General features: G+C 50.7%; 1 protein-coding gene across 1 annotated transcript; it reads left to right on the top strand.

Annotated features, from left to right (window-relative positions):
• The first annotated feature begins 702 nt into the window (after positions 1–702).
• Positions 703–24,011, top strand: LOC146360376 (uncharacterized). Its single transcript, XM_084824696.1, has 6 exons — positions 703–1,098; positions 9,681–9,903; positions 12,649–12,786; positions 14,115–14,331; positions 21,907–22,102; positions 23,865–24,011. The coding sequence occupies exons 1-6, from the start codon at positions 703–705 to the stop codon at positions 24,009–24,011; spliced, it is 1,317 nt and encodes a 438-aa protein (XP_084680822.1).
• The last annotated feature ends 1,035 nt before the right edge of the window (positions 24,012–25,046 follow it).

The raw sequence follows: 25,046 nt of genomic DNA, 5'->3' as shown, positions 1-25,046 counted from the left end.
TTGCAACTGAAAAGACCTGGAGGGCACCCGGTTGCCCAGCCCTGCCCTGGATTGTAAGGCACTAGTTTGTTCTCTGTTTCTCAGGAGACGGAAAGAAATGTGGGAAGTGCCTAAGCCAGGCATCGGCTCATGATGGGCCCGTGAATGGGGATGGAAACACCAGCTTGTGAGGGATCTGCCACACTGGCCCCTCCTTCATCAGCCAACCGCGTGCTTGAGGATCTGTTCGCGGTCCTGAATTCTGGGTGCCGCAGGAGCTTCCCCTGCCTGGGTTTTAGGGTGCGGCCTCCAAGAAAACCGCCAACTCCCCGCAAGCCATTGTGTAGGTTCCAAGGGAAACCTGAGCATCACAAGCACACAACATCTAAGAGGTTGTAAGCAGGACACCGAAATCTCGACTGGGCTGGCTGGCCTTATGTCATGCCAGGCGCAGTAACGGAGAGGAGTGTGAAGGGAGGTGGTCTTGGGGGCTTGCTGGTCTCTTGATCCTATTTTCTGGGTCCTTTTCTTGATGCGCAGCAGTTCAGTCGTGTCCCTCATCACTCTTATGGCTGCCACGCATTCTCTCCTAGGATCTCCGTTACAGCTGAGGCCTCCCTGCCCAAGCCACCTCCATATCTGCGGTTTGCACCGAGCGGGCGTCTCCACGAGGGGCTGGGCCACATAACCTTGCTGCCCTGGTGAGTGACCGCTGCTTGCACCATGAAGCGCCCGCTCTTTCCAGGACCCCAAAAGACGGCGGTGCAGCCCCTCCTCTTCCTGGCTCTCCTGAACTGCCACTCGCTGCAAAGGCCCCTGGCAGCCCCTGGCGATGGTGTGAGCAGAGATGACGCCCACCAAGGGAGCCCTGGGCTCATCCAGCGTGGGGAATACAGCAAGCAGGTCTTGCCCAGCGGTCGATGCAAGATCGTCGCCACCCTGCCACAGCGGGGCGAGCAGCGGTGCCCGGATACGTTCCGCTGCACGGACGAAGTCTCCTATTGGCTCCATGAGAATGAGGAGCGGAAGCTGCAGACCCTCCAGCTGCAGGAGCTCATCTCGGAGCTGCAGGAGGAGCTGAGAAGCCATCGGCACCGCATCAAGGCGCTGGAGCTGCAGGTGAGTCTCTGTCTCGGTGGGAGCAGGGCGGATGAGCCTGTCCCTCCGAAAAGCCTCCGAGATCCCAGGGGGAAGAATTCCTCCACCGGCCCGATCTGGCCCCGAAAGCAGCCTTGGCCCTCCGTGTCCATCCCCATCAAGCGATAATGAGGGCACGGGGTTGGCTCGCTCACAGCGCCAGGGAGTCTCCCGGCCGGGTGTGGATGGATGTCATTGCGCTGCTGGCCTGGTGCACCGTCTTTGGGGAAGGCAAAGGACTGCTGCCAGCCCACCTTCCCACCTACGGGAAAGGGTCGGCTCTCCGAGCAGAGCGTCTGCTTCATCTACAGAAGGCCCCGGGTTCAATCCCCCACATCTCCAGGTAGAGCTGGGAAAGATCCCTGCCCGAGAGCCTGGAGAACTGCAGCTAGTTGGGGTATTATTTATTTATTTATTTATTTTATTACTAAGAATACCTCTATACAACACAATCTATAAAGGCACAATCCTAGGCATGTTTAGACAGAAAAAAGTCCTACAACTCCCAGCATTCCCCAGCCACCATGGCTGGCTAAACATGCATAGGCTTGTTCCCCAAGCAGTTTACAATGCAGGCAGTACAGAGAGCATAAGGCAGCTTTCTATGTTCCTATTTAAATCAGCTCTTTATTCAGAACCCTGAGGACTGGAATCTTGCTACTTCTGTTTTGTTTTTGTTTGTTTTTAGGAGAAGGGCCATAGCTCAGTGGTAAAGCACAAGCTTTGTATACAGATGGTTCTCCAGGTTCAATCCACAGCATTTTCAGGAAGAAAATTCTGACCTAAGAACATAAGAACTGCCATGCTGGACCAGACCAAAGGGTCCATCTAGTGCAGCATTCTGTTTACACGGTGGCCAGCCCGCTGCCCACGGGAACCCCACAAGTAGGACATGAGTGCAACAGCAGCCTCCCACCCATGTTCCCCAGCAACGGGTGTGCATAGTACATAGTACTGCTACTGACAGTGGAGGGAGCACATGCCTATCAGGTCTAGCAGCCATGGACAGCCTTTTCCTCCAGGAATTTGTCCAACCCCCTTTTAAAGCCATCCAAATTGGTGGCCATCACTACATCCTGTGGTAGCAATTCCATAGTTTAACTCTGCGCCGTGTGAAGAAGCCCTTCCTTTTATCTGCCCTGCATCTCCCACCACTCAGCGTCATGGGATGACCCCACTGGGTTCTAGTATTTTGAGAGAGGGAGTAAAATGTCTCCCTATCCACCTTCTCCACACCATGTATAATTTTCTGCACCTCTGTCATGTCTCCCCTCACTCACCTTTTTTCCAAGCTAAACAACCTCAGCTGTTGTAACCTTTCCTTATAGGCGAATTAGATGGACCTGGGGCCTGACTCAGTATAAGGCCATTTCATATTGGGGAGGCACTGCAGCTCAGTGGGAGAGCACAGACTTTGCATGCAGAAGGTTGAGGGCTCAACCCCTGGCATCGTCTTTGAGGCTAACTTGAGGGCAGGGGGAACCTTCTCAGCCACAGCCTCAGGGAAGACATCCATTTTACTCTGGGGGCCCACTTGCACATACTAAAACCCATCTCACTTTTCAAGTCCTGCCCTTATGTGGGTAAAACAGCCCCCACACAAGAGTGGGGTATCAGCAAGCACAGAGGCAGGGGCGGGGACGACGACAAAGATTGCAGAAGTACCCCCCCAAAAGGCTTTAGGAAAAGAAACTGAAGGGGGGACCCCAAAAACATCCCAGTGAGGACTGAGCATGCTTGGTGGGTATGGAATGCTGGCTGACTGCTGTGGGGGTGGGAAACCGGGGCAGGTGGAGTAGCTGGAGCCCTGAAGACAAGCACTTCATGCTGCAACATTTTGTTGCAGGACCCAGATGTTATTATTATTGATGACATTTCTTATCCCATCTTTCCTCCAAGTAGCTCAAGGTACATGTTTTCCCTCTCCTATTTTACCCTCACAACAGCCGTGTGAGGTAGGTTCATCTGACACCCAGTGAGCTTCATGACTGAGTAGTGACTTGAACCCGAGTTTCCCCAGCATAGCTAGTCCAGCACTTTAACCCATAGCCCAGCTGGGAATGATGGGAGTTGCAGTCCCACATATCTCGAGAGCACCGGGTTGGGGAAGCCTGCTTCAACCACTACACTGCACTGGCTCCTAAGTGCCCCTGCCTCGGAATCCAGATGTTGTTCATTGTTGCCCTAAACAACTAATACTTTCCAGAGGAGCCCTCACTCAGTTTAGCTGATCCATCACCTGCCTTTTAACTAACTGATGAATTAATCAATTACGTGCAAATATAGGTTCATACTGTCAAAAGGTCAAGATGGGTGCCTTTTTGTGAAAACAGAACCATAAGAAAAGCCCTCAGATAATAAACATGTGCCTAACTCACAGCTTCACCAGTTGCCGTTATCTTTCAGTGTTTTAATCACCTAAATTAAGTTGATTAATCTATGGATTAGAGTAAAACAGGGGTTTTTAGGTTCATTCGTGGAAGAGAAAGGAATAGATTCCAATATGCTCTTTAATGCTTTGGAGGCTGGAGGGAGGGTGCAAAAAGAGAAAACTCCCCCCTCCCTGCACATCCTGCCCCTGCCCCTGCCCCTGCCAAATAGAGAATGACATCAGGACCGCTCTTCAGGTGTAACTATGTATTAAGCAGCTAAGGGGTGTTTGGCCCCTCGTGGAAGGGACAACTTTTCCCTGTTATCAAGACTCATAAATCTTGACCAAACGACAGTGCTCAAAGCGTATTTAGGAGTCTGCCTGGATGCACAATTGTGCAGTTTGTGTCCTTCCTCTGCATAAAACCAGCTGCTTCTGTCTGAGCACGGAAGCACCAGTGCGCCCAGTATGAACAGTAATGATACTTCTGAGCACAGTCTGCTCTTGGGATCATCTCCCACACAAGCCCTCCTAAAGTGAAGGGAACTCCTATGCCTCTTCTAAGGGGGCTCAGTTGGGGTGCCTTTAAGGACTGCAGAAGGGAGACAGTCAGATCTTTTGACACGATGCAAATATATTACATGTAATCGATTAATGGGCAGTTCTCCTGCAGAAGCCCCATTGAAATGATTCATCCTACCCGTATCACAAGGCTAAAAGATATGACGCTGGAAGATGAGCCCCTCAGGTCGGAAGGTGTCCAATATGCTACTGGGGAAGAGCAGAGGGTATTTCCAAGTAGCGCCAGAAAGAGTGAAGCGGCTGGGCCAAAGCCGAAAGGACACTCAGCTGTGGATGTGTCTGGTGGTAAAAAGAAAATCCGATGCTGTAAAGAACAATATTGTTTAGGAACCTGGAATGTCAGATCAATGAATCAAGGTAAGCTGGAGGTGGTCAAGGATGAGACGGCAAGATTGAACATCGACATCTTGGGAATCAGCGAACTAAAATGGACAGGCATGGGCGAATTTAATTCAGGTGACCATCATATCTACTATTGTGGGCAAGAATCCCTTAGAAGAAATGGAGTAGCACTCATAGTCAACAAAAGGGTGGGAAAAGCAGTACTGGGGTACAATCTTAAAAATGATAGAATGATCTCAGTACGAATCCAAGGCAAACCATTCAACATCACAGTAATTCAAGTCTATGCCCCAACCACTGAGGCCGAAGAAGCTGAGGTTGATCGGTTCTATGAAGACCTACAACACCTTCTAGAACTAACACCAAAAAAAGATGTCCTCTTCATCATAGGGGATTGGAATGCTAAAGTAGGAAGTCAAGAAATCACCAGGATAACAGGCAGGCATGGCCTTGGTGTACAAAATGAAGCAGGACAAAAGCTAATAGAGTTTTGCCAAGAGAACATGCTGATCATACCAAACACTCTTTTCCAACAGCACAAGAGGCGACTCTACACATGGACGTTACCAGATGGTCAATATCGAAATCAGATTGATTATGTCCTTTGCAGCCAAAGATGGAGAAGCTCTATACAGTCAGTAAAAACAAGACCTGGAGCTGACTGTGGCTCAGATCATGAGCTGCTTCTTGCAAAATTTCGGCTGAAATTGAAGAACGTCGGGAAAACCACTAAACCATTCAGGTATGACCTAAATCATATCCCTGATGAATATACAGTGGAGGTGAGGAATAGATTTCAGGGCTTAGACCTGATAGACAGAGTGGCTGAGGAACTATGGACGGAGGTCCGTAACATTGTTCAGGAGGCAGCAACGAAATCCATCCCAAAGAAAAAGAAATGCAAGAAAGCCAAGTGGCTGTCTGATGAGGCTTTACAAATAGCTGAGGAAAGAAGGGAAGCGAAAAGCAAGGGAGAAAGGGGAAGATATACCCAACTGAATGCAGAGTTCCAGAGAATAGCAAGGAGAGACAAGAAGGCCTTCTTAAATGAACAATGCAAAGAAATCGAGGAAAACAACAGAATGGGAAAGACTAGAGATCTCTTCAAGAAAATTGGAGATCTCAAGGGAACGTTTTGTGCAAAGACGGGCATGATAAAGGACAAAGAAGGCAGGGACCTAACAGAAGCAGATGAGATTAAGAAGAGGTGGCAAGAATACACAGAAGAACTATACAGGAAAGATCTTCATGTCCCTGATAGCCATGATAGTGCGGTCACTGAACTTGAGCCGGACATCCTTGAGAGTGAAGTCAAGTGGGCCTTAGGAAGCATTAGTAACAACAAAGCTAGCGGAGATGACAGTATTCCAGCCGAGCTATTTAAAATCCTAAAAGATGATGCTGTTAAAGTGCTGCATTCAATATGCCAACAAATCTGGAACACTCAACAGTGGCCACAAGACTGGAAAAGGTCAGTTTACATTCCAATTCCAAAGAAGGGCAACGCCAAAGAGTGTTCAAACTACCGCACCACTGCGCTCATTTCACATGCCAGCAAGGTGATGCTCAAAATCCTACAAGCTAGGCTTCAGCAGTATGCGAACCGAGAACTACCGGAAGTACAAGCTGGGTTTCGAAGAGGCAGAGGAACTAGAGATCAAATCGCCAACATTCGCTGCATCATGGAGAAAGCAAGAGAATTCCAGAAAAACGTCTATTTCTGCTTCATTGACTACGCTAAAGCCTTTGATTGTGTGGATCACAACAAACTGTGGCAAATTCTGAAAGTGATGGGAGTACTAGACCACCTTACCTGTCTCCCGAGAAACCTGTACGAGGGTCAAGAAGCAACAGTAAGAACCAGACATGGAACAACCAAGTGGTTCAAAATTGGGAAAGGAGTACGACAAGGCTGCATATTGTCACCCTGCTTATTTAACTTATATGCAGAGTACATCATGAGAAATGCTGGGTTGGATGAATCAGAGGTCGGAATTAAGATTGCTGGGAGAATTATCAACAACCTCCGATATGCAGACCATACCACCCTAATGGCAGAAAGCGAAGAGGATGTAAAGAGCCTCTTGTTGAGGGTGAAAGAGGAGAGTGCAAAAGCTGGTTTGAAACTCAACATTAACAAAACGAAGATCATGGCATCTGGCCCCATCACTTCCTGGCATATAGAAGGGGAAGAAATGGAAGCAGTGACAGATTTTACTTTCTTGGGCTCCAAGATCACCGCAGACGGTGACTGTAGCCATGAAATTAAATGACGCTTGCTCCTTGTGAGGAAAGCTATGGCCAACCTAGACAGCATAGTAAGAAGCAGAGACATCACCTTGCCGACAAAGGTCCGTCTAATAATCAAAGCTATGGTTTTCCCTGTAGTAACATATGGCTGTGAGAGCTGGACTATAAGGAAGGCTGAGCACTGACAAATCAATGCTTTCAAACTGTGGTGCTGGAGAAGACTCTTACGAGTCCCCTGGACTGCAAGGAGGTCAAATCAGTCCATCCTAAAGGAAATCAACCCTGACTGCTCATTGGAAGGACAGATACTGAAGCTGGAGCTCCAATATTTTGGCCACCTAATGCGAAGAGAAAACTCCCTGGAAAAGACCCTGATGCTGGGAAAGACTGAAGGCAAAAGGAGAAGGGGATGGCAGAGGATGAGATGGCTAGATAGCATCACGGATGCAATGAATATGAACTTGAGCACGCTCCGGGAGACAGCGCAGGACAGGAAGGCCTGGCGTGCTATGGTCCATGGGGTCACAAAGAGTCGGACACGACTGAACGACTGAACAACAACAACAACCCGTTTGAACGGAGCCTGCGTGGGAGAACATGTCACTAGATTGGGACCCATTTTCATTTGTGTCAGTCTGTTGGGATTTGTACCAAAGATGCTACCATAGAATCATAGAATAGTAGGGTTGGAAGGGGCCTACAAGACCATCGAGTCCAACCCCCTGCTCAATGCAGGAATCCAAGTCAGAGCATCCCCGACAGGTGGCTGTCCAGCTTCCTGTCCAGTGTGGGAGAGCCCACCACCTCCCTATGGAATTGGTTCCATTGTCATATTGCGCTAACAATCAGGACGTTTCTCCTGATGTTCAGCCGGACTCTGGCTTCCTGGAACTTGAGCCCATTCTTCCGTGTCCTGCACTCTGGGACGATCGAGAAGAGATGCTGGCCTTCCTCTCTGGGACAGCCTTTCAAGTACTTGAAGAGCGCTATCCCATCTCCCCTCAGTCTTCTCTTCTCAAGGCTGAACATGCCCAAACTTTTTGTTTCTTTTGCTGCTGAGCTTCCCATTGTCAAAAAGCCTCTCACAGCGCAAGATCAGAGAACCACAATTGTTCTCCCTTTAATTCTCTGCAGAGTGACTCTGTCATTTTCCAGATGAGCTTCTACTGGGAGTTCCTAATACCAGATCAGATGGCCAAATGCCAGACCTCTGATCTGCCACCAGCCCACTTCCCCCACCAGCAGCCACTCTTAAGGGCATCAGTCGCAAGCCTTATAGGACCATCTTTCATGCTGGGAATGTGCAGCGTCGACTGATTTATTGCATGTTATCCCCAGAGATGCTGCCCACCCACACCCACACCCACCCCAGCAAGCATGTCCATTGCAGGTGAGTCACAGTTTCCCATTGTTCAGCCAGTTACACCTGGCAGACTCGAAAAGGCCGCTCTTCCCCTGCCACATGGATCCATTGGTGTGGTGGGAGCGGAACATGGCTGGATATGATGCAAGGCTGACTCCAGCCTTGAGAGGGCCTTGGAAAGGTGGGCCCCTCCGGCAACAGTGTGCCAGGGCTTGCTGGGTCGAAGCGCCAGACTTTTTGATTAGCCGGGACAATGAGGTCGTCTGCCCCCCCCCCCGCCCTCCTTGAATTTCTCTCTGAGCTCAGCTGCAGTCCTTGTGTTAGCTGGGGGTGGAGGTGTGGATGAATGTTCCCAGCAACAACATATGGTTGTGAGCTATCCCTGTTGTAATGCAAAGGATTTGGGGGTGGCTTTCTCCTGAATGAGCATTTAAGACCCCTGAGCGCTCCAAAAGACATGCTCCTGGTGGAGATGAAAATTGCTCTTGATGCTGAGATAAAATGTTTCTCCCTCGTGCTGGAGAAATAAACTTCTGGGAAATCTTGAGCCATGGGTCTAACGCTGCTTCGGGACATGCTGCGTCCCTGTCTTCCCCGTCCTCCTGCAAGCTCAGGCCTCCCCAGCCACAGTCCAACATGATGACAACTGCGCTGTGCTTCGCCAGTCCAGTATGCTGCGGCTCTCAGCTGACGCTAATACAGTGGGCGTTATGCTATATGCCGCTGCTCTTTGGCCGGGGGGATCCATCTGTCTTTCCACACAGGCAGAGAGAGAGACGGATGGATCAACAGAGGTAGGGATGGTTGGGCCACCCCCCAGCAGGGGCCCCTGACCAGAGCCCCTGGACTTGCTCCTCCTCTTTACCCTTGTGGCCTGCTTGTTTTAGGTTTTGAATTTACCTGTACACTGTGCAGAGAACTCTGGCCATTGGGTCTGTAAGTGTAAAAAACAAGCAAACGCATCCGGGATCATTGACTGAATAGCTACTGCGCCTCACCAGCTTGGTGTCAGGGTTCCTCGGAGCACAGCGATTTCCTCCCCCACATTTTGTGGTTCCTCTTCAGACTCTGAGCTACTCTGCCAATCGCTGCGCTCTGAGGCAATCCTGACACTTTGCCTCTTGCATGTTTTGGTTACTGACACACCCTCCCAGTTGTTTGCCCATCATTTCAGGGCCAGCATCCACACTGGGCTTCCCCAGGCAGCTGCCAGGGACCACAAGTACATGGTGAATGCATCTTATAGGCTTTGTGGCCTCTTACACTTCCTGGGTATAATGGGCACTGACTGGCTAGTAACAGTGACATCACTAGTTGCCAGCAGTACACCTTGCCATTTAGTCTACTTTTTCAGAGTTTTTTGTATGTATAACTTTATTTTTAAAGACATTAAGTACCTGAGCGCTCTTCAGCGGTGCTGTAGGGGTGGGAAGTGTACAGGTAACTTTTAAACCAAAGGAAATAGTGACAAACGCCAGCAAGGCTGTTCACGCACAGAAAGAGACACACACAGACAGGTTGGAGACAGACAGGGGCTCACAAGGGAGTTGAGGACGATGCGTCGGCAGCATCTCCGAGGAGCTCATCCTCCTTTTGGTTTCTGCCCCTCCCCTCCCCGCCCTGCTCCCCTGCCCAACTGCCCTCCTCCATGGGAAGCACGAAGAGAAAGCCAGCCGGAACACCACGGTGGAGCAGAGGGTCCAGGACTTGGAACAGCGCCACCACGAGTCCAGCACCTTGCAACACATGCAGACCACGCTGCTGTATGACATGCAGGCCCAGGTGCACAACATCTCCCTGCTGATGGAGTGGGTGCGGCACCATCCCGGCTGCCTGATCCCAGCAGAGATGCGGCTTCAGCTGGGGATGCACCACCCAGGTGACTCCACCACAGGCCTGGATTTCTTCTGCTGCTGCTTCGGGGTGGGTGGGTCATGCATGACTGCTGTTCCTAGGCAGAGCTGAGCCCATCGTTCTGAAAATAACTTTCAGAGCCTGGAAGTTTAGGGACTGGGGGTGGGGGATTTCCCAAAGCTCCTCCCCCACTCAGCTTTGTCAATGCCTGTTCATGTGGTCCCAGTGGAGGAGATTGCGATCCCCACTTCTTCTGGGTGCTGCATTCTGCCAAAGTTCCTTTCTGTCCAGAAGATGCCAGAGTGACGGCAGGAAGCATTACTCCCCACTCCTGCCCTCACTCTGAAGGCGCCACCCTGAAGCCAAATCAGAGCAAGGGCAGAATCAGAAAAAGTGTGCTTCCTGCCACCACTCTGGTGGTGTTTTGCATAGGAAGGAACGCTGAAGAAAAATGGTTCCCAGCAGCAGGGTGGAGCAACCTGCTTCCAGTGACACCATGGGGGAGGGGGAGGGGGAGGCAGAAATTAGCATCTGAATGGTGCAACAAGTCTTTTGAAGGATTGGCCCTAGCTGGGGGCACCACTCGGACTCTGCTTCAGGAAGCAAATTATCTTGGGACAGCACTACTTATCACCAGTGGACAGCATGCTCACTATTATTCATTTAGAGTAGGGAATATATGGATTTTGTTAAATCTCTTCCGTCTGTGTGTCACGGATTGTCAGGTGTCTTTCATTCCATTGTCCGCTCATTGACAGAATGGGATTTTTAAAGGGATTTATGAGAATTTCATTCCGCTTGCACTAATGTGCATACGTGCCAATTCATACTTGCCCTAATACACAAGTGCTCATTAGCACTGATGTGTATTACCACAGATATGCATTAGCACAAGTGTACATTAGCACTAATGTGCATTAGCATGAGTGCAAGTTTGTACAAATCCCCCCCTCACCCCCCCCCAGTAAAAGACCAATCTGTAACTCCTCAGAAACCATATGACTCAGGAAAAGCCAGACTGCTGCGAAATTTGCAGGCTGGATTCATAGAAATCTGAACTCGTTTGAAACCATTGCAGATTTCTCCAACATCCCCAATTTACAGAATTTTTATCCCGCTCTTCAGCCAAAAAGACTTCCAGAGGAACTTGTAAATACCAAAAGAAGACACTCCCTGCTCGCAGGCTTACAATCTACAAAGACAGACACACAAGGAAAAAGGAATGGGGAGGGAAGAGGGGGAAAGCTGAGCCTTTCCGCAGGCCTGATGGGACAGCCCAGCTCCCCTCTCGCCTCCCACAATACGGCCTGCTGGAATGGCTGCTGCTGGTGGCAGTGAAGGGAAGAGGAGCCCTAATGGCCCGGGCTTCAGCAGGGCTGGCAGATCGGCCCCACTTCCCCCTCTGGCATGACTGCCACCACTGCTGCCAACAGTGTGTAGGGCAAACATTTTGCCCCTGTTCATGTCCCCCCCCCAAGTACCTCTGCCAATCATGTAGGGTGTGAATGGGGTTTCCGCGCATCTTTAGCGCAAAGTTTCCACACATCTTTAGTTCATATTGTTATTTCATTCCGCCCCCAAATCACAGGCTCTTTGCCCCTCTCCGAGAGCATGCCAGGCACCAACAGCCCCGTGGCATGAATCCAGCATTCCCGTGAGCAGCATTCCGCTCACGGGAGCTCCCGCGGGAATCAGCGGGGAGGCCATTTCTGCAGATTCCCGTTTTCCCCTGCAGCCCCCTGTCACCTCCCCTCAAAAATCTGCTCCGGAGGTATTGGGAGACCCCTGGGAACAGCATGGGAGGGGGCACTGGGGGATGCAGGGGGGATCAGCAAAAATCACCTGGCCTCACCCTGCCAGCAGAAGCCTCCACCTAGCAGAGCCGCTGTGTGTGAATGGAAGGAGCGCTTTCATCTGGGGAAGCTCAGGATCCAAGCTTATGGGCGCTGTTTTAACGTCTTTCCGCTGAAAGCACGCACACTTGCACGGTAATGAGGAGCTGCATCCAAAGAGCCGAGGCCTCAGAAAGCCGCTGCTGGTGGGGGCGGAGGGAGGGGGGAGAGTCAGCCCCAGGGAGAAATGGACCGATGCTCTCGCTCAGTGAAAGACACTGTTGGGGCTCAGGGTGGGTCCCAAACTGAGCTTTGTATGTATTTGACTCCCCACGAAGGTGAGGCGTTCAACCTAACTCCTACCCCTGAACCTCACTGGAGAGTCCTGTTCCCCTTTCTCTCCGGTCTTCCCCTTCATTTGGCCCTGACCCCCTCCCACCATACCGGACAGCCGCTAAGGCTGTTTGTGCTGCCTTTCAGATGAGGGCTTTTGTCCTGTAACAACAACCAGATAAACTGAGCCCTTGGCATTGATCCACAAATGGGGATCAGCTGGTAAAGACTTCCACCCACCAGCCCAAATCCAGCCCGAGCGCCTGACATAGGGCGAGGGAAAAGCAGGGCTGCTGGCCAGCCCCCCTCCTCGCTGGTTCTGGATGCTCTGCGCTTGCTGGCTGTGCCTTTGGCTTTACATGGGAAAGAGGCCGGGCCACCCAGCCTCCCCCGGCCCACCACACAGCAAGGCCACATCAGCAGAGTTGTTCAGATGCACTGTGCTAAAGAAATGCGACCTGAATCAAGAAACGGAACCACGGGAAAACGGTATAGGCTAAGGCAGCGTTGACATGCCATTTCATCTCCTTCTGCTCATGGTGGGAGGAGGCTCAAAGAGCCGTGTGGGGGCTACGGAAGCACCATGTCATGGGTTTCTTTCTCAGATGTCAAGCCAGCCAAGAACTGCCCCACTGACTGTGCCTCCATCTACCACAACGGGGTCCGCCGGTCCGGCACCTACAGCATCATGCCGTCTGCAGAAGGGTTGCCCATCAAAGTGCTGTGTGACATGGATGTTGAAGGTACCATAAGAGGCCGTGGTACTCCTCCTGGCAGTTAGTCCTCATGGGTGGCAGATTGTTTGGTTGCTTCTTCCATGGAGAGGTTGTTGAGAAGTCCTGCCCCTTTGCCCTTTGGCCCTGCCCACTGCTGGAGTGTGGCCCCTGAGATTCGGCCCTCAGGCTAAAAGAGGTTCAACACTCCTGGAGGAGACGTTCCTGGGCCAGCTGGATCAGAGGCCCATGCCTGCCTTCCCCAGCCTGGTGCCTACCAGATGCATTGGACTGCAACTCCCATCATTCCCAGCCAGCAAGGCCAATGGCTGATGGGAGTTGCCATCCAACACATCTGGAAGGCACCAGGCAGGGGAAGCTGAGTCTGACAAAATATAGGGCAACTTCATACATCATGTCATGTTGTAATTATCTATCTGACAGGCCACTGCCTTGAGAGGACTGTGTCTAGAAAGGCAGGCTATAAATACAAGCCGGTTCCAAAACAGCAACTCTCCTGAGGCCATGCGCAATTAGGGATGTGCGAATCAGCAGAACGTAAGCTCGACAAAGTTCTCCACGTTCCAGCTCGGAGCTCGTTCTGACTCGAGTCAGTATCAGATTGCGAGCACCATCTTCACGTGAAAATCCATGCATTTTTTCATGCGTGTTTTTCCAAATGTACACATCAGTTGGCTGCATCTTTGAAATGTATGCATTTTTCTCCCATTGATTAAAGCATATTAGTGTGATTAAAGCATATCAGTGTGCATTTTTCAAAAGTACGCAATTTTTCATGCACATTTTTCCATGCACAATTTTTTCATGTCCCTTTCCCAAATGTGTGCATGCTGTCAAATGCTTGGGGGGGGGGTCCATAAACCACATTGCAAGCTCAGAAATGTACGGACTTTGACCGCAGAGTGCGTCTAATTTCATGTTTAGTACGGAAGGTGCAAACTGGGTAAATCCTGATCAAAAATTAACTGAATCAGATTTGTTTCATACATTCTTCATGGGCTGAGCAGGGATTTGACAGTGGCCCGGGTCATCCCGGCCAGAGCGCACCATCTCCCATTGCACACTTTAAGGCTCATCCCCGCCTGACTGTGCATGTAGAGCGGTGGGACTCTCTCCCCAAAGGCTCATCAAAATCTGAGCCTCCTCCTCCACCAGCATCGTCAGACCTTCTGGTTTGGTTGGGCTTTTAACAGCTATGTGGAGCCAGTGACGTTTGATTCTGCATTTTGTTGCAGTCTTACTTTAGTGACGTTTCTTGCCCCCAAGAACTTCAGAAATCGAGTGAGGTTAAGAATAGAGGAACTCGCAATCTAACTCCTTTACATCAACCTCGGCAGGTGGAGGTTGGACGGTAATCCAGCGTCGGCAGGATGGTACGGTCAACTTTAATCGGACATGGAATGAGTACAAAGATGGCTTTGGAGATTTAAATGGTGAATTCTGGATGGGCAATGAAAACATTCACAAGATCACAAACCAAGGAGACTATTCTCTCCGCATTGACCTGGAAGACTGGAACAATAAGCACAAACATGCCTTCTATCAGCTCTTCAGGTAGGTGGAGTCTTCTCATAGAATCATAAAGTTGGAGGTGTCCTTAGAGGTCATCTAGTCTTAACACCCTGCTCAATGCAGGATAGGTCTTCAGGAAGGTCTTCAGATAGGAGGGTATCTGGGCAAACCCCCATTTAGAATTTCCTACCAAGGTTGCTTTTCTGTAACCAAAGCATTCTTTCAGCAGAGTTAACGGAAAGCATCTGCTGTGAGCAACTGAAATCATATAGCCGCCTGTGGGACTTCAGTGCACTTCAGTGCTGTCCAATTAACACAGACACAAAGAGCATGAAGTGCACTGGGACCACATGTCCACTTCCCAGCTTCATTTGTGCTCAAGCTCTCTTCTGTTGCTTAAGCATGCATGAGGCTCTCACAGACTCTGTGCCCAAGACTTCATTCCAGTCTTCTTTTTCCCAGTTGAGAGAACAGCAAATAAATAAGGGGTTCAAGCCATGTGTCCCCCCCACACATACACACAACTAGTTTTGGGAGCCTTATGCAACTGGGAATGGTTTTGTTGTTCTTGCTGTTATATCAGTTTAGAAAGTGCTTGACGATGTATCTAAAGAAAGACATCTGAAAGCGGTCACAACACAGAAATGTGAAATACAGAATGTCCATGGCTGAAGCATTTCCAAGAGGGCTGCGCGTGGACCACCGGCCCCCCTCAGCCCATGGCGCTGAAGCGGGACTCGGACGCCCACATCCCGCTGCGCCCCCCGACGCGCCCCCGGCCCCCGGCCCCTCACCTGGGCCCTTGTGCTGGCGGGGCGCTGCCGCTGCGCTGGTGCCGCCGGGGAGGCGCCGCCGGGAAAGCGCGGCCCGCCGCCCCGGCAGGCGCGGAGGCAGGAGTCGCCCTCCGCGGCGCTCGCTCCCTCCCTGGAAGGAGGCGAAGGCGCCGGCTGGAGCCGACTGCTGCCACGCGGGCGGGCTGCTGCCTCCAGCTGCGAGGCCCCCGGACGTGCGCCGGCAGCCGCCCGGGCCGGGGAACGCGGGGAGCCGCTTCCCCCTGTTTTTGCGCCGGGGCTGCGCCCGCGAGTGGCCGGCCGTGATTTTTCTGCCTCAGGCCGTGGAGGCAGGTGTGCTCTGCGGAACGTTGGTGGTTTGGGGGACTTGCTCGGCGAAAATCATACGAAACCAAGAGGACCCCTGCCAAGGATCCATGTTTTCGCACTGTGGCTGCGCCCGCGAGTGGCGGATCCATGATTGTTCTGGTTCAGTCCTTGGAGGCAGATGCGCTCTGTGACTGGATGGTGGTTTTGTGGGTCTCCCTTTTAAAAGTCATATGAAATCATGGGGATCCCTTCTTGATTTCTTGGATCCTCGTTTTACCCAGACCCCATGGAACGCACTTTCTTCTCGACTTCGTTCTGCCAAAGGAGAGCGGGGAGGGCTCAGGCTTCCTCTGCCATGCCTGGCAGAGACTGGGGCAGTTGCTCCAGAGGCCTCAGCAGAGGCAGGATGGGACCGGAGCGGAGAGAGAAATGCCCTGGAGCTTCCCTCTTGGCTCCTGCCCCATCCTGCTGCAAACACACACATATCCAAACAACATCTCGTGACCTGATAGAACACTTACCATATGCTGCCAAATGCCTGGGAGTAGAGGAAGGTCTTCACAGAATCATAGAATAGCAGGGTTGGAAGGGGCCTACAAGACCCTCGAGTCCAACCCCCTGCTCAATGCAGGTATCCAAGTCAGAGCATCCCTGGCAGATGGCTGTCCAGCCTCATCTTGAATGCTTCCAGTGTGGGAGAGCCCACCACCTCCCCAGGTAATTGGTTCCATTGTCGTATTGCTCTAACAGTCAGGAGGTTTTTCCTGATGTTCAGCCGGAATCTGGCTTCCTGTCACTTGAGCCCACGATTCCGTGTCCTGCATTTTGGGATGATCAAGAAGAGATCCTGGCCTTCTTCTCTGGGACAACCTTTCAAGTACTTGAAGAGCGCTATCCTATCTCCCCTCAGTCTTCTCTTCTCAAGGCTAAACCTGCGTAATTCTTTCAGTCTCTCTTCATAGGGCTTTGTTTCCAGTCCCCTGATCATCTTTGCTGCCCTCCTCTGAACCCTCTCCAGTTTGTCTGCATCCTTCTTAAAGTGTGGTGCCCGGAACTGGACACAGTACTCCAGATGAGGCCTCACCAGTGCTGAGCAGAGGGGAACTAGGACTTCCCGGGATTTGGAAGCTATACTTCTAGCAAAGGGCTGGATGCACCCGATTTCATCTGATCTCAGAAGCTAAGCAGGGTAAGCCCTGGTTAGTACTTGAATGGGAGACAGCCTGGGAATCAGGCTTCCTGCATTGAGCAGGGAGTTGGACTCAATGGTCTTGTAGGCCCCTTCCAACCCTATGATTCTATGATACTAATGCAGCCCAAAATAGCATTCGCCTTTTTTGCAGCCACATCATATTGTTGGCTCATATTGAGCTTATGATCTACCACAATTCCAAGATCCTTCTCGCTTGTAGTGTTGTTGAGCCACATATCCCCCATCTTGTAGCTGTACATTTCATTCCTTTTTCCTAGGTGCAGAACTTGGCATTTCTTCCCTTTTAAATTTAATTCTGTAGTTCTCTGCCCAGCACTCCAGTCTATCAAGATCACTTTGAATTTTGTTTCTGTCTTCCAAGGTATTAGCTATCCCACTCAATTTTGTGTCATCTGCAAATTTGATCAGCATTCCCTGCACCACCTCATCCAACTCATTAATAAAAATGTTGAAGAGCACTGGGCCCAGGACTGAGCCCTGCAGCAGGGATGTCAGAGAATTCCGCCACAGACTCCAGTGAGGCCGGATTCTTTAGAATCCAGCCCCCCTGAATCCGTGGCGGAACAGCCTCCTCCCCCCACCACCCTGCGGAATCCCCCCGGGACGGAGCTGACGTGGGGCGGATGTGGAGGCGGTGGCTCTGGCTGGTCTCCCAGCCAGCTGCTGCCGGCCTGCTGCGGCCACAAATGGCAGCCATCGTAGCAGCCGCCATTTGCGACCTTGCAGGTAGCCGTGATATGCTATGTAAGTATTTACGTAGCCTAACACGGCAAAGAGCAGGGGCTCAAATGGCTCAACAACACTACAAGGGAGAAGGATATTGGAACTGTTGTCAATCACAAGCTGAATATGAGCCAACAACGTGATGAGGCTGCAAAAAAGGCAAATGCCATTTTGGGCTGCATTAATAGAAGCATAGCTTCCAAATCCCAGGAAGTCCTAGTTCCCCTCTACTCAGCACTGGTTAGGCCTCATCTGGAGTACTGTGTCCACTTCTGGGCACCACACTTTAAGAAGGATGCAGACAAACTGGAGAGGGTTCAGAGGAGGGCAGCACAGATGATCAGGGGACTGGACACAAAGCCCTATGAGAAGAGATGGAAAGAACTGGGCATGTTTAGCCTTGAGAAGAGAAGACTGAGGGGAGATATGGTAGCGCTCTTCAAGTACTTGAAAGGTTGTCTCAGAGAGGAAGGCCAAGATCTCTTCTCGATCATGCCAGAGTGCAGGACACAGAATAATGGGCTCAAATGACAGGAAGCCAGATTCCAGCTGAACATCAGGAAAAACGTCCTGACTGTTAGAGCAATATGACAATGGAAGCAATGACCTAGGAAGGTGGTGGGCTCTCCCACACTGGAGGCATTCAAGATGAGGCTGGACAGCCACCTGTCAGGGATGCTCTGACTTGGATTCCTGCATTGAGCAGGGGGTTGGACTTGATGGCCTTGTAGGCCCTTTCCAACCCTACTATTCTATGATTCTATGATTCCTTCCATTTCCTATATGTGTCCTTTTTTGTTTTCAGGGCATCTCTAAGCTTTTTGTGAAGCCATGTTGGCTTCTTCTTTGTCTTCCACCTTTTCTTGTTGGAATTGTTTGTAATTGTGCCTTGAGAATTTCCTTTTTAAAAAACTCCCACCCATCTTGGACTCCTTTTCTAATTAGAGTTACTTCCCATGGGACCTTACTTATCATTGTTCTGAGTTTATTAAAATTGGCTTTCCTAAAATCCAAGGTACACATTTGACTACACTTGGCTTTTCCTTCCCTTAGAACCAAGAACTCAAGTATAACGTGGTCACTTGTTATAGTAACCCCAGAGTTCTCGTAACTGCCACTTTATCCACTGAGTCATCTCTGTTGGTTAGGATCAAGTTAAGGATAGCTGATCCTCTCGTTCCTTCCTCTACTTTCTGTGGGAGGAAGTTATCCGCCACACAAGTCAGGAATTCGTGGAGGGGCCATGTTTTGCAGAATTTGTCTTCCAACAAATATCGGGGAAATTGAAGTCCCCCATTACTACTACATCTTGCTTCCTTGAAACATTGGCCATTTGCTTTTCAAAAGTTTCATCCTCGTCTTCTCCTTGGTTGGGTGGCCGGTAATAGACTCTGACCACCTTTTATCCTTTGCTCCATTTATTTTAACCCAGATGCTCTTGGTGGGGCTACACAGCTCATCCTCCTGTGTTTCTGTGCAGAGATACCTGTTTTTAACATATAGTGCAACCCCACCTCCCTTTCTGTTCCTCCTGTTCTTTCTGAACAAGTTTTATCCTTCAACTGCTGTATTCCAGTCATGAGAGTCATCCCACCAAGTCTCAGTTACACCTATCAAGTCATAATTTCCCTCCCATATTAAGAGTTCAAGTTCATTCTGTTTGTTTCCCATACTCATGTGCGTCATGGTCTGGCTTTCTTCCTACATGTTTGTGAAGACGATTATTGGGCGTATCCCCCATCTTGGAACTGTGCATTTCGTTTCTTTTTCCTAGGTGCAGAACTTGGCATTTATCCCTCTTAAATGTCATTCTGTTGTTTTCTGCCCAGCGCTCCAGTCTATCCAGATCACTTTGAATTTTGTTTCTGTCTTCCAAAGTATTAGCTATCCCACCCAATTTTGTGTCACCTGCACATTTGATCAGCATTCCCTGCACCTCCTCCTCCAAGTCATTAATAAAAATGTTGAAGAGCACTGGGCCCAGGACTGAGCCCTGCGGTACCCCACTCGTTACCTCTCCCCAGCTTGAGAAGGTCCCATTGATAAGCACTCTTTGAGTCCGATTCTGTAGCCAACTGTGGATCCACCGGATCGTTGTTTCATCTAGCCCACTTCGAGCAAGTTTGCTCATCAGGAGATCATGGGGCACTTCGTGGAAAGGTTTGCTGAAGTCGAGGAATATTATGTCTACAGCATTCCCACGGTCCACAAGGGAGATGACTTGATCAAAAAATGAGATCAGATTTGTCTGGCAGGATTTGTTCTTGACAAATCCATGTTGGCTTCGAGTAGACTCCGACCATCAGGTTCCTTTTATTCTTTGCGCCATTTATTTTGATCCAGATGCTCTCGATGGGGCTACCAAGCTCATCCTCCTGTATTTCTGTGCAGTGATATGCAACCCCATGTCCCTTTCTGTTCCTCCTGTTCTTTTTGAACAAGTTATATCCTTCAATTGCTGTATTCCAGTCATGAGAGTCATCCCACCAAGTCTCAGTTATACCTATCAAGTCATAATTTCCTTCTTGTATTAAGAGTTGAAGTTCGTTCTGTTTGTTTCCCATACTCTGGGCATTAGTATATAGACATCGAAGACCATGTGCTTCATAGTCTGGCTTTCTTCCTACATGTGTCTGAAGCCTATTATTGGGCGCTATCAGAGCTGTTCTCTCCATTGCAGTGCATGCACCTACATCCATTGTTACCCCCAACTTTACATCTCCCTTCCCCGTAGGATTCAGTTTAAAGCCCTCCTGATGAAGTTCTTCATGCTGTGGCCAAACACATTCTTCCCATCCTTTGTGAGGTGCAACCCGTCCCTAGCCAACAGCCCACCTTCCAGGAAGTATAGCCCTTGGTCCCAGAATCCAAATCTCTCTCGTCAGCACCACCTTCGTAGCCAGTCATTCACCCAGAGTATTTTTCGTTCCCTTTCTATCCCTCTTCTAACTACTGGAAGGATGGATGAGAAAACTATCTGGGCCCCAAAGTTCTTGAGTTTCCTTCCCAAAGCTTCAAAGTCTGACGTGATTTCTTCATAGCTCCGCTTGGCGGTATCATTTGTTCCCACATGGATGAGAAGAAAGGTCAGTGGGCTTTATGAGTGCAGGCAACCTTTCAGTCACGTCTCCAATCCGTCCAGTACGCCATTTGCAGCTGTAAAGGTCTTAGATTAAGGTAAATGCAGCCATAAATAGCTGCATTTAGCTTAAACTAAGACTTTTAGGCCGCAAATGGCGTACTGGACGCCATTTGCGGCCGGAGACAGTCCCCCTCAGCCAGCGATACAGCAATGGCAGCCGTGTCGCTGGCGCTCCGGAGCTGGCTGGTGGCTCTGCAGGATTGCTGCAAGGAGGATCCAGCCGAAGAGGATCCTGGAGGGAGGCAGAGGTAAGTGCTCCGTTCCGCCACGGACTCCAAAGAATCCGGCCTCATTGGGGTCCGTGGTGGAATTCTCCGCCATCCCTAGTCTCACCCTCAAGTACCTGAAAATGGCTTCATAGTTCCACTGCTTCCCCTTGTGTAGAGTGGCTTCCAGTTCTTCTGCTCCTAACTGTCACCCTTTTCCAAGGAGTATCCTCTACTTCATTTTTCCTTGCCTCAGCATTTTCCTCTTCTGCCTCAGCTTGCTGTTGCTCTTCTGGTCTTCCCTTTGCTGCTGTAGTTCCACCGTTCTGTCCAAGAGCTCTTCGTGTTCTCTGATTCCCCGGAGGGTCGACAGTCGCCGCTCCAGTCCTCTTACTTTTTCTTCCAGCAGCGTGATCAACTTGCACTTGTTGCAGGTGTCGGCCATGTTGACCTCAGGCAAGAAAACAAACATTGCACACAGCTTGCAGGTCACCACCACTGGAGAGTCTTGTCCTTCCATAGTCTCTATTCCCTTTATGTTTCTAGCTTTCTGATGGTACTGGGATAGCCTGTGCTTTGTCCTCTATTCAGTGGGGGTTAACACAGGGGGTTAACACTGATATGGAAGTGTGTGTTACAAGAAAAGAAATTGAAAACATATTTGTTAGGGACCTCCCCCTTGACCTCCTCTGCCAAACTCCTGTTTGCTCTCCCTGTTCGCTCGCTCTGATCACTCCAGTCTTACCCTGGTGCCGAAAAGGTAACAATATTGGCACCTGGCAGGCCTCACTGAGGAGCTCATACCATAATTGGGGGGCTGCCACCGAGAAGGCCCTCTCCCTTCTTGCCACCCTTGGAGGAGGCACCTGGAGGAGGGCCTTAGATTATGAGCGTAGTGTACGGGTCAGTTCAGAGTTTTATATGCCAGCAACAAAATTTGTTTCAGTAGCTAATAAGCAGACAGGGCAGTTGCTTCTAAACTTTGGAGGTCCCGTGAGTATGAAAGAGCTCTGTCATGTCCACATTACAATCTTTGCATCTCCCTTCCCTGGGAGACACAGGAGTTCTGCCCATGTAGGATGTGACTGAGGCTGAGAAACAGGGGGCACCAGGCAAGCACACTCCCTGTTCCCCCTCACCTGCATGGCACCTCGGAAGCCGCTCTGGCTAGGAGGACAGTGTTCTGGAATCCCACCTGAAGACGCTTTCAGCATGTCCTGTACTGCCTTGCAGCACTGAGGATGAGGGAAATGATTACCGCCTCCATGTTGAAGGCTTCAGCGGGACTGTGGAGGACTCGTTTGCTTGGTACCACAACAAGAGAAGCTTCAGCACGCCTGACTCTGGCAACATCTGTGCCGCCATCTCCCATGGAGGATGGTGGTACCACCAGTGCTTCTTCTCCAACCTCAACGGAGTTTATTACACGGTAAGCCTGGCTGTTGACCTGGTCGACCCTGCCTGTAGAAGCCGAGCCAAAGCGATGGTCACTGGCAGACCTGCACTCCTGGTGAACCCCTAAGCTGAAGGTGGGCAACCTTTTTGCCACTGAGGTCTGCATTTGGGGATGGGCTGTGGGTCATGTGCCTCCCTGCGCATTCATGCACACATACATGTGCACATCGCACAGACATAGTGATGCACACACACACACACACACACTATCTTTCTCTCATGCACACACACTCTTTCATACACACACACTCTTTCTCACCCATGCACACACTCTCATGCACACACACACTTTCACATGCACTCTCTCATGCACACAGACACTCTTTCTCACACACGCACGCACGCACACTCTCTGTCTCTGTCTCTCCCATGCACAGACACACACATACACACACTCTCTCATGCGCAGCCACACACACGCGCTCACACATACATAGATACTGACACACACATACATACTGTTCAACACCCCTGCCAGCAACCTTGACCGTGTGGCGCCCTGCTTCTTCAGTGGGTGGACGCTGCAGCACATGCTGACTGCAGCCTCTGGGCCTCAGTCCTAAGGCCCATGAACATGCCAGATGCTGCCTTGTACGAGCCACACTCTTTGCCTGTCCAGCCCAGCATTAGCTGCTCTCTGGGGTCTTGTGTAGCCAAGGCCCTTCCCCATCCCCTGCTACCCAATCCTTCTCCCTGCAGGCAGAGCATGGGCGGCACTGCTGACCTGTGGTTGCCAGCAGCCTTCGCCTTTTGAGCCTGAGAAAGGGGAGGCAAAGGCAGGGGTGGACGTGCAGGGAGGGCTGTCAGTGGGAACACTCTCAGGCCCATCACACCCCCAATGACATCACAGACAGCAAAATAGGGCCCAGTTCAGAAAGGTTCCTGAGCTTAAAACAAGCCCATTTGAGCATCCAATCGGTGCTCTCCATTTCATTCATTTTAACCAATTAATTCATTTTAACCAGGCAGGCCCATTCTCCATTCGGTACCTTCTGAGATGGCCCTGGGAGAGGAGAGCCCACCCATCACTTGTTCCAGCGCTGAGCCCAGAATCCCTCTAGTTCCAAAGAAACCCAGTTAGAAAGATTTGCATTTATTGATTCTATTTCTTTCCTGCCTTTCTGCTTATGAGAAGTCCCAAAGTTATCACACAGCTGAAAAATAATATAATTATATTACAGCAACAACATTAAAATAAAAGCAATAGCAGTACTAAAATCAGAAGTCAAAATAAGACACTTTTTGTAAATTACACACAAGCTTTCATATACATGAACAAGACTTATTTATTATAAGTTATGTCCACCTTTCCTCTAAGGAGCTAAAGCAGAGCACATGGGTCTCTTTCCCACACGCCATTTCATCCTCACAATAACCCTGTGAGGTAGGTTAGGCTGGGAGCTAGTGACTGGCCGAAGGTCACCCCATGAGCTTCATGGGTGGCTGAGGATTTGAACCTGCGCCTCTAGACTCCCCAGTGTGGTGTCAGGTATGGCACAATGGTTATAACAGGGGCTAGGAAGCTGGTGCCCTCCAAGATGTTTTGGACTACAACTCCCGTAATCTGGGACCACTGGCCCTGCTGTCTGGGGCTTATGGGAGTTGCAGTCCAAAGCATCTGGAGTCCATTGCACCAGACTTCTCAGACTTCTGCCCCTGACAAGAAACCCCTGGCCCTGCTGAGGAAAAGCCTGTTCTCCTGAACTCTCTCTTTCCCCTCTTGCCCATATTCACAGGGTGGCAGATACTCGCTGAAAAACCGCAAGAACCTGGGTCCTGATGGGGTGGTATGGCACACCTGGAAGGACACTGATTATTACTCCCTCAGGGAGGTCACCATGATGATCCGGCCCCGCGCGTTCCGATCCCGTCTCTCCCCGTGAAGGAACCTGGAGTCTCTTTCTTGTCTCTGCTGGGTTACAAGTTCCGAGATGGGATGACTGCCTCACAGTCTGCCGGTACTGAGGTATGGCCTCTGCTGCCAGCCAGCCAGCCAGCCATGTGAACGGCACCAACAGCCGCTGACAGAGTAAAGCCCTTAAGGGCTCTCACAGGTGATGCACACAGTCACCAAGGTGCTTTGCCCAAAAGATGGGGTGATCGGAGCTCTCCCCAAATGTGGATGTTCCGATGGCTGGGGGGTGGAAAGAGGGCAGCCAGCAGCCTCATGGGTGTTGTGGCTTCTTGGGGAATTGTTGCATCCAGTTCCGTCTGGTGTCATCTTCTTGTTGGAGCAAAACACGCTGCGAGAGTGAACCAGTGAAATGAGCTTACAATCACCTGATAAGCCCTGAGCTCAGCGGAGTGCGGTGCTGCCCTCTCCTGGAAGAGGGGTGGGCTGGACCCAGCGGCCTCTTCTCGCTTCACCAGTGGATATTTCGAGCTCCGGAATCACTTGTCCGGCCCTGAGGACTCTACAGTGCCGCCGAGGGCGAGCAAGAGGAGCTGCATGGGGAGTGGGAGACGGAGACCTCAGCCTCGGTCAGTTTGGGGGCATCTTTCTGCTGCGTTCTGGAAGCCACACCCTGATTAGCAGCGGCACTTGCACAGAGGACCCCAGGGCAAGGAACCGAATCTGTTTGAAATCGAACCATTTAGCATAGCTACGAACCTCAGACAAGCCCCGCTGGATCGGACCAAAGGCCCAATCATGTCCTCCAGCATCCTGCCATTCTGCAGCAGCTCGGTAGACAGAACTACACAGCATCATCAGGAGGCCGAAAGGGGAGCAGAGCTCCGTGAGCCTTGGGCTTGATTTGCTCCTGCTAAGGCTCCATCCTCCCCTAGGAGGGAGGAGTGGGGCGATCCGGGACTTACGTTCTCAGCCTTGCTTAAAGCTGCCACTGGAATATCAACAGCTTTCCCTTTCTCCTGCTGCTGATGACGAAGGGGACTTCGGTTCGGAGCGATGGTGGGGA

Source organism: Heloderma suspectum, chromosome 1 (genome assembly GCF_057233095.1).
Source record: "Heloderma suspectum isolate Gila_16-S chromosome 1, 16-S_ref, whole genome shotgun sequence".
NCBI classification, from domain to species: Eukaryota; Metazoa; Chordata; class Lepidosauria; order Squamata; family Helodermatidae; genus Heloderma; species Heloderma suspectum.
Note: the sequence above shows the minus strand (reverse complement) of the source record. Positions and strands in the feature narration are given on the sequence as shown.